Raw genomic sequence first — 15,020 nt, forward strand, 5'->3', positions numbered from 1 at the left:
AAGTAATGTGGCCATCTAGCTGCTTTTGAACTGTTTCTTTGCTGAATGTTGTTCATCACTTGTCCTGACTTTTAATGGATAGATATCTAATTAAAGACGGTGCTGAGTGAGTCCAGCATATTGTAGGTCAATACTGATCAGTTTTTAAATCTATTTTAATATGCTACATCTGGAAGAGTCGATCAGCCCAAGAATTTTGGATCTCATCACCTACAAAGCTTATTTGTTTCTACAAACTGGTAAAGGTTGGAGACATAAACATTTTCTTTTTCTTTCTTTCTTCAAGTTTCTGGTGCAGAGGTTCGAGATAGCCAAGTACTCCAGTGCTGACCAAGTGGAGATTTTCACCGCCATTTTACAGCGATCTCTGTCTTTGAATGTAGGAGGATCCAAAAGCAGCATAAACAAACATATTGCTGCCATTGGACCAAGATTCAGGTGTTTACTTTGAAATACTGTGGCAATCATAGTATTTGTTTACAAATACAACTGTTATACAATTGCGAGTATAAATAGACAATTGTAATCTACAATCTGTATAGTTTTCATATTTTTAACTACATGTATAACCTATTCATAGCCTGTACATAGCTTGTACACTCACTACGGCTATAGCCTGTACATACTTATAGTTATAGTATACTCAGAACACACCTTCATACCGTGTACATTGTAACATACCTATAATAGATCTATATTCTGTATTAAATCTATATTATTGCTAAAACACTTTCTGGATGGATGCAAACTGCATTTCGTTGGCTTGTACTTGTAACATGTGCAATAACAATGAAGTTGAATTCTATTCTATTCTAATCTATCAGCAGCATCGCCAAATGCATAATCCTAAACTGTTGCTTTATTTCAGGCTGTTGACTCTTGGTCTTAATCTTCTGCATGCTGATGTGGTGACAAATGCTACCATCAGGAACGTACTGCGAGAAAAAATCTATTCCACAGCTTTTGATTACTTCAGGTAATTAAACTAGTTTTATTTGCGATAAAGAAAACTCTGTTTAGTGTCTTTAAAGCTGTTTAATGACTTATTTTTATGTTTGTTTCTGTGTAGTGTTGCTCCCAGATTTCCAACTCAAACAGATAAAAGGCTGAGAGAAGACATCAGTATAATGATCAAGTTTTATGCCAGCCTGCAGTCTGACAAGAAATATCTGACTGCCAACCAGCTGGTTCCTCCAGGTATAACTTCAGTAATTATTAATGAATTACTATTTTGTACAGCCATTGTCATCACTCTGTGATGTTATACTGATGCTTTGAACAGAAAAAAACAGTCACAGGATTTCAGTCATCAGTATTATTTTCTTAAAGTTTATGTTTTGATGTTTAGATCTGGGCCTGATGGTATTTATTGTTACACAGATCCCCAAGACATGTCTGTGAACAGCCTGTCTGTAGTGGCAGTGACAGACAGCCGAAGCAGTCTCGACGTAGCAGTGGGTCAGAGGCAGCAGGTCGCTCAGGGATGGATCAACACATACCCTCTGTCCTCAGGGATGTCCACCATATCCAAGAAATCAGGTAAAACACGCAGTGTGTTAAAATTATATATGCAGTGACTTCTTTTTCACCACTCTTTCTTTATACATTTCAGGACTGTCTAAAAAAAGCAATAGAGGCACCCAGCTGCACAAGTATTACATGAAACGCAGGACTCTTCTTCTGGCTTTACTGGTATTTCAACAAGTATTATTATTCACAAATATGTGGCAATAAAGTGAAGCGCATGCTTTAGTATATTTTTCTTTTTATGAATAGATAGTTGCAAGTTGACCTATTATGCTTTTTCTGTTACAGTGCTGCATGATTATATTAAACATGAATAAAATGTAAAAATCCTGCAGTCAGAGTATATACAAGTATTCTCTATGAGCCATAAGCTCAGGTTTTAGACTTTTTTTTCTACTCTTGGTTCTGCATGATGTCACTGACAGCGGGTAGCCTTAATATGGTCAGTTCAGGCACAGCAGTTCCACTTGTCTGCTCTTCAAACTCTCTGACTGGGCAGCCAGTAAGAAGTAGTTGACTTGCAGGGAGAGTGGCTTGAACATTGAGGAACTTGTTTCAGGGAGACAATAAACTTGAATGACATAAATAAGGGTTAAATTGAACTGGAAATCATTCAAGTGGAGTTCAATAATAACAAATGTAAATAAGCATAATAGGTCATCTTTTTAATTTGGGCTTCTACTTTAGCTACTTTATGTTTCACAATCTTCATAATGCAAATTACATGAAATCCAACTGATCTAAACTTGTATGTTTCTTTCCAGGCCAGTGAGATTGAGCGGCTGACAATATGGTACAATCCCTTATCCACTCAAGAGCTTGCCATTACTACAGAACAGTCAGTGGAGACAAGTATTGCTAACTGGAGATCCAGATACATCAGTCTGACGGAGAAACAGTGGAAGGACAACGTCAATCTAGCGTGGAGCATAGCACCCTACCTTGCCCTCCAGCTGCCTGCCAGGTACACAGAACATCAAAGTGCTTTGCATCCTGTTTCATAAATGTAATACATTCTGTCTAATTTGAAAATTTGAAAAACTTGAATGCTTGTGTTCAACAGAAAACAGTTAAAGTAAAAAGCATAAATTAAAAAAAAAAATCTTGTTTTAAATTCTGAAATAATAAAATAATGTTTGGTGTATCCACCATCCTTCCTCTGCACATGTCCAAACCATCTCAGCATCGCCTTTCTGACCTTGTCTCTAAAATGCTTAAACTGAGCCGTCCCTCTGAGAGACTCATTTTTAGTCTTGTCCATCTTGGTCTCCCACTGAAAATGTTAACATCACATGTTCACCTTGGCTTTCTGTATTTTTGTCAGTGCCATTGTTTCCAAACCGTACATGATGGCAGTTTTCACTAACAGTTTTTTTTTTTTTTTTTGTAAATTCTTCCCTTTCATTTTTGCACTTCTTGCTGTCGCAAGTCACCTCTGACACTCATCTTCACCATTGCTAAATTAAAAATCTAGTTATTGGTAATTAAATATCAAAATATGAATAAAACATCAAGGGAAAAAAACTCATTGGCCATGAAACTGCTTTAAACTAACATGAGACAGCAACAGATGGCTGACTTTGGCTTGTTTAGCAACTTAAATAATTTTGTTGTTGAAATAAGGTAAGTGTCATGTGTCATTTATGGAAAGACATAAGCCATTTATTGATTTTTATTTATTTATTTTGTTTCAGGTTCAAAAACACAGAGGCTATTGTCTCTGAGGTGACTCGTTTAGTGCGAATGGATCCAGCTGCTGTGTGTGACGTTCCTGAGGCAGTCAAGGTGAGATCTACCACCTGTCTTCACAAACCACCAGGTGGATTGTGACAATTGTCTGTTTGGTTTAATTCATGATGCTTTTATTTTAGTGTCGAGCAAACATCATGTGTGCAAGAACAAACTTAGAGTGAATGGTTTAAAGTACTGTAACTCAGCTGGTTTTCAGTAAAGGCTTAAACCTCCAGAACAAAGTACCACTGACACAGTAACTGTCATCATGAAACTAACACATTTTATGAACAAACTAAAAAGTTTTTGTTTGTCACTTAGTGTTTTTTTTTTAAGTGGCTATAGTGTCACATGAGAAATTGTGTTATTGAGTAATCGTTTTCCCTCCAGCCCTCTTCAGTCCTTTGTGTTTAGTTTTGCGTGATTGAACTCTTAATGAGTCTTGTACCTGTTTAAAGAAGGAGCAGTGGAGGAAAAACACAGCTTTCCCCAATGACCACTGTGATTTTGCAGATAATGCTCTTTGACAGATCATACTTGTTTATTCCAGTTAATTTAGTAACTAATAAACACAGTTTCCTCTGGTGGCTAGTTAGCACACAATCAGGGCTGATTCTGTGATACATTATATGGGACCTATCATAGTAATCCACCTTTGGGTGGATTCAATTTTAATACTTTTTGATGTTTTTCTGCAGTTTCTGGTGACATGGCACACAATTGATGCTGATTCTCCAGAGCTGAGTCATATCCTGTGCTGGGCTCCAGCAGATCCGCCAACTGGACTATCCTACTTCTCGTCCATGTACCCTCCTCATCCCCTCACAGCCCAGTATGGGGTCAAAGTGCTCCGCTCCTTTCCTCCCGTGTGTAGAGATATACAATTATTTTCATTTTTTTCACATGGGTGTAAAGATGAACCCAGCTGTTACAGTTAATTCAAGAAAAGTTAAGATTTGACTACCAGAAATGGATAAAGTGTTGAAATGAGCAGCGACAGGAAATTCATAACTGTTAACTAGATGGTTAAAAAGTGAGTGGATAGTTAGCCATAAATCTCATGGGACTGGTTTAACAGTTGAAAATAACATCTGATACTGTCGGCAAACAATTAAACTTGAAAACAGTTAATACGGTCGGATAAACAGTTAAAATAAGTTTTTAAAGTGTGGGATAACAGTGTAGGTTAACCATAGAAATTATAGGAGAGAGACAGGGCCTTCAAATAACAATTCCACATCTGCAAACATGGTGGTAGAAGTTGAACTTCCAGTGGAAAACAGTACATTTAAATGGAGGATGAACAAATGTATAGCTAGTTGATCATGTAAGTTAATTGTATGGATCAATGATTCCCAAACCGTGGGGTGAGGTCTCCTGGTGGGACAAATTAATAAGAGAAATTCAGGAAGAAATTACAAGTATGTAGATTTATAAACATTTATTCATTTATTTATATAAAAAGTGAATAAAAATTGTTTTTTGGGTAATAGGAGGTAGTTTGTGATATTACTCTCACCTAAATTTACTGCTCTTTCATTGAGGTTCGTGAAATGTGTGACCCACCTCCCTGTGGCAGGTGGGTCACACATTAGCCATAACACTTTGCAGATAACTCGGTTGCATTAGCAATTTATAGCCAACCGCCTGTGTTCCTTTTTAAGGAAACACATCACTTTCTGTTGTATTTTGATTAGAGTGAAGATTAAGATTGGGTGGGCCCCATGGGGTTTTCTGGATTTAAGTGGGCCACGGCTCGACTTTGGTAATGGCTGCTATAGATCGACAAATGATGTTATCAGTTTGAAAAAAACCTCAAGAATAACAGTTTAAATACAGTAGCTACAGTTACAATTGAGTAGTGGTGGGCTAATGGTTGTCCAGATGCAGTTTACAGAAAATTTATAGTTTTATTTTATTTCTAATGTTGATATTAAAGAAGATTTATATGCATGATAGATGGTTTTTAGGTTATCTGATGAAAAAGGGTTGGGAAAGTACCTTCATTTCCCCTTACAAATTTCCTTTCCTTTAAACATGATTAGAAATGACGTTTGAGTGAAGTTTACTGTAATAAGCTAAATTGTTGGTGTAGTGTTAATTACTTTTTGTTTTTATTCTCTTTTTAGGATGCCATTTTGTTTTACATTCCTCAAATTGTACAAGCTCTTCGTTATGACAAGGTAATTATCATATTTTCTGAGTCAGCAAATACATTCAGAGCCCTCGTAACATGAATAAATGATCGAATTTCCCTGTTTGCATCCTGGTGCAGATGGGTTATGTGAGAGAGTACATCCTGTGGGCTGCTCAGAAGTCTCAGCTGCTGGCTCACCAGTTCATCTGGAACATGAAGACGAACATATACCTGGATGAGGAAGGAAACCAAAAAGATCGTGAGATGCTCACCTTCATTATTTCTTCACTATGCCACACTCACACTAAAAAAAGCAGTGGGTCTAGAACATGTGCAATGACCAATAATCTTGTTGCCTTTTGAAATGGACCAGACCACATCTGTGACCACTCACAGTCTGATGTTTTCTCCAAAGCATCTTGGTGCCTCAAGATGGCGATAAAACATTAATAAAGACGGTCTTCTGTCAGTTTGGGTCAACTTGGAAATCACATGCAATCTCTTTATGAGAATACAGTGGTTACCCATGTTACATCTTCAGAAACCACAAATCTTTTGCTATCGTATTAACTACAGAACCTCGCAGATTGCTGCAGGATTATGATTTAACTGCAAAATGACATAAATGCATAGCCTTTCTTTTATATAGGATTATAACCAGAATACAACCAGTTGGCATGGAAGTTATTTGCAAACCTTCACCGGTTTGTCTGGAGGTTGGGCAACCTTCACCAGGCAATCTGCCATTGAAAGTATTGCATGTTCAACCTCTGGGTGACCATTTGGTTGCTGCAACTACCAGATGTGAAATGTTCAGTGTAAATATTGCAATATGTTGTTACAGTTGCAAAAACTCAAGATCTTCTGTCCTGCAGCTGACATAGGAGAACTGTTGGAACAGATGGTGGAGGAGATCATCAATTCACTGTCTGGCCCGGCCAAAGACTTCTACCAGAGGGAGTTTGACTTCTTCAATGAAATAACCAATGTGTCAGCCATTATAAAGTATGAAAACACTATTTATTTCACTGTGCTTTTATGAATTTTAAGTTGTTTACGTTTTAGGGAGTTTCCAAAGTGAACTTTTGCTACAGTGTTGCTTCCTTAAGTTATTTTTTCTTCTTTTGTCCTTAACTATGTTCCTCAATCTCAAAACTCATGAACACCTGAGACAAAAGATGAAAAATATCAAGTTAATGTTCTGACTTTTTTCAGAGATTTCAAAGTAACTGCTGGAGTTGAGCCTTTCTGTTTAAAAAGATCCAAGCCCTCTTGGTAATCTGCAAAGTGTTCATGAAGTGATAACACTTATTCCCATGAGCCAAGAAGCTTTGTTCCTTCCCCTGGCTCCAGTGTTCTGCTCTTTAAATCCCTTTGTTGTTCATTTATTTGTCTATTTGTTGCTTCGCTGTCACTCCCATCATACTTAATTTTGGAAAACAGGCTATGCTGTGTTTCCCCAGCCCCCGACCGCCTGTCCACTAGTGTGTACACTCTGCAGCTGATGAGCTGTTTTCTGACAACCTTGATACAGAGAGTGTTTTGTCAGGCCACTAGAGGTTGGGAAATTCCCCTCTGCCCTTATTACAGCACTAATTGCAACAAGCCAGGGGAGAAGGGTCTGTCCCCTGACTTCAAAACTCTATCCTGGCAGCTCCCCTCTGTGGTTAACAGCAGAGCCTGGCTGTCACATATGATCTGGAGTCATTCATGGAGATACCCATGCATGCTTTTCTAAGTAACAGAGGTAATAGACCTACAAGTGTTGTAACTCTGTGAGTTTAAGTTGTTTTGTTTGTCCTTGTCAGACCCTTTCCCAAAGGAGAGGAGAGGAAGAGGGCCTGTCTGGAAGCCATGTCACAGATCAAAGTCCAGCCTGGCTGTTATCTGCCCAGTAACCCAGAGGCCATAGTTTTGGATATAGATTACAAATCTGGTACTCCTATGCAGAGGTGGGCATACTAACCAACTTTTACATTTTTTTTTAGAATTAAAATAAAACAGTGAAATGTTAAAGTGTAAAAATATGCTCTTCTACTCTTTGTGTTTTTGTTTAGTGCTGCCAAGGCTCCCTACCTGGCCAAATTCAAAGTTAAGAGGTGTGGAGTCATTGAGCTGGAAAAAGAAGGTACTGGTTATGTTAAAGGGCTCTTTCAAACATGTGCTGCTCTGCTGTGCACAACAATGTGTGTTTCAGTTAACTTGTTACAAATTAACTGAAGTTCCTCCAATCATAAAGTGTTTACTGGTTACAAGATTAGTCCTGCATCACTTAAAGTCTCTCTTCAGTGTGTAATGCAGGGTTTTAATTTTCCTTTAGTTAGATCTATTGGACTGGGATTGGCTTTCAGATAATTTGTGTTATTGATGCAAATCTTAGACTCAAACTCTAAACAGGCATTATTCTGTATGATGAAGCTCGAGCGCAGTAAGGACCAAAACACAATTTCTGAGTGAACAGGGGATAGGGAGTAGTTTTAATGCTTCTGAAACTGGTCATGTGGTTCTCGTCACACTTATCTGACAGACACATCAGAATTCATATTAACAACTGTATGTCGTCATCAGCACCACCCGTATGTGGAATCACCCAGGGCTTAATCCTTGGTTCATATCTCTTTTCTTTATACATAATTGTAATATTTGTTAAATCTAATAGATTCAGATACATTTGTGCTTTGTTTTAAATGACTGCTGAAAACTAATTTCTAAGAATTAGCTCTTCCTTAATCTTTCGCCCATTATTCTTTTGCCTCTTGTGTGTGTGTGTGTGAATCTGTTTGAAGGATGAGTGTACGATCATGTGTCTGACTGTGTGTTTGTTTGTTAGATATGTACGCTTATCTTTAAGGTGCATTAAAACTGCTGTACAAATATTTATTAAAGTTGCGCTGAGATTAAAAGTGTGCCATAACGTTTCTCCCTCAGGTCTACTGTGTCGCTCCGATTCGGTGGATGAGGGGAAGAGTGAAGAGGAGGCAAAGAGGATCTGTTGGCAGGCAGCCATCTTCAAAGTTGGAGATGATTGCAGACAGGTCTCACTTTCATACTCCTGATAATTAACCTCTCCCTAATTATCATTGCTATCTCTATTTTAGCCCGATTTAATTTTCTCTACTATTTGCTGATTTGTGTTCACAGGACATGCTGGCCCTTCAGATCATCAGCCTCTTTAAGAACATCTTCCAGATGGTGGGCCTTGACCTCTATGTGTTTCCGTACAGGGTGGTGGCCACTGCTCCAGGAGTAAGTTCACACCAACTCCTTCCTTACATGAACTACTGAATGTGCAAATCTATACTTCCTCTTATTCCTCCTCTTTCCGATGTTGTGCCACAGTGTGGAGTGATTGAGTGCATCCCTGACTGCAAGTCTCGTGACCAACTGGGCCGACAGACAGACTTTGGCATGTACGACTATTTCAGGAACCAGTACGGAGATGAATCCACTCTAGCCTTCCAGAAGGTAAATACTGAATCTTAGTTTTTTTTCTAGTAATCTGTCAGTTAAAAGACCATTTTCCTATTGACAGATTTTTTTCATATTCCCTCCAACTCTTGTCCTTTCAGGCACGGTACAACTTCATTCGCAGTATGGCAGCTTACAGCTTGCTGCTCTTCCTGCTGCAAATAAAAGACAGACACAATGGCAACATCATGCTGGACAGCCAGGGCCACCTCATTCACATTGGTGTGTATTCAGTGTGTTTCTCTGTGTGGTTCTCTTATTGAAACTGTCATTTCGGTTGCTTTTTTTGATTTTCAAGTAAAATTGCCAGTTTTTTCCCATGAACTGTGTCTCACTAATCTATGATGAAAGTCCAGCTGTTTAGTAGTTTATCATTCTTAAAAGAATTTTAAGGCTCTACAAACATTTATACATCAATAAAAAGCAATTACTGTGTGGCATAGAGAAAAATGCTTTAGAAAAATGTAAAAGATGGCTTTCATCCAAAGTTCTGACTGCAGTTTGTGAAAACTCTTCTGAATATTCATAGTTGTATAAATTTTACATAAAATTATCTTTTCCCAACCAAACTCCTATTTTTTTAAAAAAAACTATTAATTTATTGAAATTACATCTGTGTGCTTATTTGTTTCCAGACTTTGGGTTCATGTTTGAAAGTTCTCCCGGTGGAAACCTCGGCTGGGAGCCAGATATCAAGATAACCGATGAAATGGTGATGATCATGGGTGGAAAAATGGAGGCGACACCCTTCAAGTGGTTCATGGAGATGTGCGTTAGGGGATACCTGGCGGTCAGGTGAGTGCTGTAGAAAATAATAACTGATCTTTGAATAGTAACATGTAACATTAAGACGAGTTTCTGTGGTGAATCAGGCCCTACATGGATGCAGTCGTCTCCTTGGTCACGCTCATGCTGGACACGGGTCTTCCCTGCTTCAGAGGACAGACCATCAAATTGCTCAAGTGAGTGAGAATGTTTTTGCATTTCGTGCTGATATGAATAAGCTGATTAGAACCTTCAATGCTAGTTGCTGTTGTTGTTAAAAATCTTGTTTCCTCATCTAGGCAGCGATTCAACCCAGGGTTGAGTGAAAAAGATGCAGCATCTTTCATCATCAAAGTCATCCAGAATTGCTTCCTCAGCAACAGGTTGGTAGATTTAATTTCTATGTTTAAGAAAAAAATATGTATATATAGAGTTCTGATTGCATCCTTCTTTTTTTCCCTTTGTGTTAAACAGGAGTAGGACCTACGACATGCTCCAGTATTACCAAAACCAGATCCCATATTAAACATTTGTGCCTAAGCATGTGCGTATATTGGCTGGTACATAGTGTGTGCGTGCGTGAGTTAGCGTGTGTGCCTTTGATGATGTTCACCAATGAAGATTGTGGCTCACTGTTTTTGCTGATTGTTGGCTGCTGTCCCTTGTGTTTGTTTCAGCGTCTTGTTTAATTATAAAAATGTCTTTGCTTTACATTTACATTGCATTTTCTCTTATTTATTATGTCATGTGAAAATCAATTATATTATTAATTATTATTCTATTGCACTGGCATCTTGACTTCTGTGTACTTAGAAAAAAAAATGCTTGTTAATCTGCACGTTAAGTAAAATACTTTATTAGCATTTGTGCCAAATTTAAATAATTTATAATGTCCGTGAATGTGCTTTCTGTTGATTTTAAGGTGGGGTTTGAAATGTAATTGGATACTTAAAGTAGCTAAAGTAGACCAGTTTCAGTTCTGACCATTGTGGCCTATTCTGTCATCTCGTACTTGACTGTACTACTGTGCTTCTCTTTTTAATGGACCAGTCAGAGTACTTTGATCTGTGGCATGGTACTTGTATTTACAGTGAGACTTGACTGTATAGACGTGAGTTACACTGTATGTATTTTTCATATTTCCACTTTCAACAGAAGAAATGATGCTCACATGTTCTGGGAAACACTGGGGCTGAGATTTGTATATTTAGCATTGCCAAATGGGGAGGGGTAATAAATGGTTATAAGTCAGTCTTTTCTATTGTTTGTCTGTGAAGGTAAGGCACAGCTTCATTGTTGGGCAGTTGCATGAAGTTAAATGTTAACTACCATGTAGCCTGTGTCCAATGTGGCTTTTGTTCAAAGATATTTTAGCAATCCACAGTGCCGTGCCCCATTTCTGTACGGTCAGCGTAAGCCTTCATGTATTGTTACTGGTTGTAAAGATTTTGCCTCTTTATATATTTATAGCCATGACCCATTTTCTGTCTCCTTTTCTATCTTCATGCCTTTTGAATGAGAATGCATAAGATATGAAATCAAATAAAGAATTATCACAGTATTTCTTGATGCCTTGTGAAACAAACTGACCAGAACAGAAGGCGTTACACTTGGTGGTACTGTAAAGTTGAAACAAAATATTAAGCAGTATATGATTATATTGGTGCAAAATGCCAATATTTATATTTAAATTGATTTATCATGCAATTTGACTGCTCAGATTTGCTACAGTATGACTTCTTTAGGTAGAACTTATCAAGCAAGAGAGGATCAAGTGAACAGAAGTTAATTAACTTGCACTGAAGAAATAATTCAGACAAAGCCAACAGCAGGGGAAGTGAGTCAGAGTGATACAGTCGTGTGAAAACAACTCTATTCAGTCCTGTTAAAAACTGACTGCTTCCATGGGAATTAAGAGAGTAAGTAGCAGCTAGGTGCTCCTGGTAAAATGCACTTAATTAACTGATCACAAGTAAGTGTGAGCACCTCTATTAAACCAGATGTTTTGGCATTTTGCTGGTCTGGAACATTGAGGTGTACTTACACAATGCCACAGTCTTCCCAGGAGTGGATGTCCCAGCAGATTTGTCCCAAGGCCAGTAAAGAAACTGCATAAACCCCAAGAGCTGCAGCTGTTATTTGTTCATTAAAGTACAATTACGAAAAGATCGAGCAAATACATTTTCTCCTGGGAACCAAATAAGCTGTATCTCTAAAAACAAACAGCGTAGATTTGCAAAGTTACATCTGAGAAATTCTCCTCTTGTAGGACAGATGAGAACAAAGTTAAGACATTTGGCCATTTGCACAGCACATCAACTGGTGAAAGCCAAACAGCATATCAGCACAAACACCTCATATCAAATATCCAGCAACACAACGGCTGAAAAAGAAAATAATCAAGGTTTTGCAATGTCCAAAGTCCAGACCACGACCTTGTATTACTGATCACAGATACACACTAACCACCATGTAGTGAATGTATCATAGATGACAGGCGTGCTATATACCCAGTATTGGATAATCACTTTATCATGAAACCATCACTTTTGTGGCCAACAAATAGTACTGTGATCACGGGACGATCTGTGATTCGTTTCTGTTAAAAAGCCCTGATTTAACAGTTGGTTGTATATCCACCAGAGGGCAGCACATACTGGCATCATTTAATCTGTGTCCAAGTTCTCGAGCTGCTCAAAAAGATACTGCTGATTTCTGTCATAACACACTAACAAGAATGCTACCAAACCTTTTCCCTCTAATAAAAGTGACCTCAAGTGTGCTTCAAGCATTTAGAGATGCACTGACAGATTCTGCTTTTGGAGAACATGGTGCCCTCTGACAGCAGCTTGACTTTAAATGGAGGTGAACTTGTACACTCCTGTTTCTGCTGTATGGAGCGTATGAAATACTCTAATACACCAAGGTTTTACTTCAGATTCATACAGCAGCTCTAGGTGAATAATCGGACACATGCGTCAAAAACAATAGTCCGACAGCTAATAAAAGATGAAGTTGGAAAAATAATCTAAATTTTCTGTTTAGAAATGAAGTTTCAGCCAAGTCTGCTTACGTGACTTATTTATGTAACTTTTAAACGGGCAGCCTTTATAGACTGCAGCTTAGAGTACATTTGGAGTGGGCTGCTGGTTGCATTACCAGATGGGAGTGATCGAGCCGAACCAGCTCAGGGTCAGCACACGCTGGAGCCAACCAGTCAGATGCAGTGAGTGATTGTGGCAAAGATACCATGACAACACACTTGCTTAGTTTTTTCTTCTACTTTTTTGCAGTGATTTTCATCAAACATCTACATATTTCAATGTGGGAAAAAAGATGCTGATGGTTACATGTTGGTGTACTCGTCACACTCTGTTTGGTTAAAATTTTATTGTGTACTGATTCACAGGAGAGGAACACACTGATGTAATTTTGATGTTGCTGCATCACTGCAACACACCTTGACCATACAAGAGATTCAAAGTTAGGATCTTTGTACATATATATATGTATATATGTATGTATATCTATCTATCTATCTATCTATCTATCTATCTATCTATCTATCTATCTATCTATCTATCTATCTATCTATCTATCTATCTATCTATCTATCTATCTATCTATCTATCTATCTATCTATCTATATTCATTCGTTTATTTTCATTTATTTTTTTCACATTTATTGTGGCCCTAACACATTATTATAGAAAACACAATAAGACAGAAAAAACAACAAACGCAAAATGCAAAACAGAAAAGACAAGATTTCAAAATGTTCAATGACCCTTTAGAAAAGCTAGTGAAAAGTTGTCTTTAGCTTTTTGTTTTGTGTTTTATTTGGTGTTATATTGTTGCATTTTGCACCTAAGAGCCATCATAATGTCCATCTATTACTCAGTGCAAGTGTCTAAATGACACCAGACTGGCACATATCTGTTTCCCACAACCTGTCTTTCATTCAAATAATGTTTTGTTTGTTTTATGTGTGCAAATGGGGAAAATCACAAAAAGAGAACGATGCTTTGAGCATTAGATACGGATTTCACACTGGATGTATTTTGATGCTGACAGTATGAAGTGCAGTTGAGTTAATGTCTTAGTCTGTGGATGCTAAATGCCATTAGGTTGCTACTTGTGATGGAGTGATTGGTATAAAAATGTCAGCACGTGTTAGAAATTGACCACACATTGTGGTTTTCTGGATGAGCCTCTAACTGGTGAAAACCCTGTGATGTGTTTTCCTTTGTCTGTCTCTAAACAGACAGATGATGTGGCTCTGTATCGCTCTGAAGGCTTCCTTGTGACATATTCGTGCCTCCTGAACGTCAGCAGCCCTGCATGCCTGCCATGTGCTCTGCAATATTTAACTCTTCTCTCAATTGTTCCAGCCATCACAGATGTGAGGAGTGGAGTTGAGTAGAAAGGGCTATTTGTCCAAATGCCCAGAGCAGACAGTTAGGCCTTTTAATGAGAAGCTGGAGCTAATCAGGAATAGTGGCTGCAGGGTGGCGAATAGCAGTGCTGATTCATTTTTTTTTCATGGGTGAAACCAGTGCCACACTAAAGTCACATTTCTTTAAATTTTTATTATTACTTTTTTTTATCCTTGAAATTTCCAATAAATACTATAGTATCTGCCCTTCGTTGTAGCTTCGAATGGATTACTGGATCATATTACCTACTTCACAGACCTCGAGACCAAATTATTACTGAAGAAATAGAAGAAATAGAAACAGATGAAAGCCATTGAGTTTAGTCAGAAACTTCAATATTATTCCCATCTATCTGGGGTGAGAAAAACTGCTTTCATAATTATCTCTGTGTGCAACTTCAAAATGCATTGCACCCTGATGTTTGCATGACTTAGCTTAGATTATGGGTGTTTAAAAGGACAGCAAGCAGGTTTCCCCAATGATGGACAGCTGGTCTATTAATAGCACATGTTGTAATTTGCATATATATTAAGTCACTAATTTTGCCGTTTACAATTAATAAGCTAATGTCAAACCTCCCAATCCATCTTTGGATTGCACGCCTACACTTGCATGTACAGCAGTATACAAGAACTGAATATTTGGAAAATAGTGAACAGCTTCCTAAAAACACAACAAACTACAATTACAGTTTGTTTAATGCCATTCTTAAAAAACTGAACTTATTTATAAAGCCTTCCTGAAGGTAACATTCATTGCAAAGACTTTTGTGCTTAAGCTTTCTACTAAAACTGTCAGCTGAGTAAACTATCAGAAGGGGGAAAAAACTCCTTGTAATTGGTCACATTTTTTTTTTATGAGGCTGCATTTTGCAGGGGCAGCCTCTCGTCTGTGCTGCCGACGCTGATCAGTTTTGTTATCTAAGGTTGTGATGACTAAAGAAAAGCACAGAGTCA

The 15,020-nt window shown here is 38.0% G+C and overlaps 1 protein-coding gene across 2 annotated transcripts in view; it reads left to right on the forward strand.

The window, feature by feature from the left end:
- The window catches only part of pi4kab (phosphatidylinositol 4-kinase, catalytic, alpha b), a 29,675-nt gene extending 18,486 nt beyond the window's left edge, over positions 1-11,189 (forward strand). For both annotated transcript variants that reach the window (XM_086314964.1, XM_086314965.1), the window contains 21 exons: positions 287-438; positions 869-976; positions 1,070-1,197; positions 1,381-1,539; positions 1,613-1,692; positions 2,292-2,491; positions 3,222-3,312; positions 3,957-4,124; positions 5,388-5,441; positions 5,534-5,654; positions 6,271-6,400; positions 7,204-7,347; positions 7,453-7,523; positions 8,324-8,430; positions 8,537-8,641; positions 8,735-8,860; positions 8,965-9,085; positions 9,499-9,658; positions 9,736-9,825; positions 9,928-10,011; positions 10,103-11,189. In XM_086314964.1, coding sequence (XP_086171090.1) covers positions 287-438; positions 869-976; positions 1,070-1,197; positions 1,381-1,539; positions 1,613-1,692; positions 2,292-2,491; positions 3,222-3,312; positions 3,957-4,124; positions 5,388-5,441; positions 5,534-5,654; positions 6,271-6,400; positions 7,204-7,347; positions 7,453-7,523; positions 8,324-8,430; positions 8,537-8,641; positions 8,735-8,860; positions 8,965-9,085; positions 9,499-9,658; positions 9,736-9,825; positions 9,928-10,011; positions 10,103-10,154 — 2,451 coding nt within the window. In that variant the 3' untranslated portion in view covers positions 10,155-11,189. The remainder of the gene's footprint in view (positions 1-286; positions 439-868; positions 977-1,069; positions 1,198-1,380; positions 1,540-1,612; positions 1,693-2,291; positions 2,492-3,221; positions 3,313-3,956; positions 4,125-5,387; positions 5,442-5,533; positions 5,655-6,270; positions 6,401-7,203; positions 7,348-7,452; positions 7,524-8,323; positions 8,431-8,536; positions 8,642-8,734; positions 8,861-8,964; positions 9,086-9,498; positions 9,659-9,735; positions 9,826-9,927; positions 10,012-10,102) is intronic.
- The last annotated feature ends 3,831 nt before the right edge of the window (positions 11,190-15,020 follow it).

The sequence above is a fragment of the Aulonocara sp. 'chitande type north' Nkhata Bay genome, linkage group LG12 (genome assembly GCF_057382095.1).
Source record: "Aulonocara sp. 'chitande type north' Nkhata Bay isolate Kocher_YH1m ecotype deep benthic linkage group LG12, A_spYH_male_GT1.1, whole genome shotgun sequence".
Lineage (NCBI taxonomy): Eukaryota > Metazoa > Chordata > Actinopteri > Cichliformes > Cichlidae > Aulonocara > Aulonocara sp. 'chitande type north' Nkhata Bay.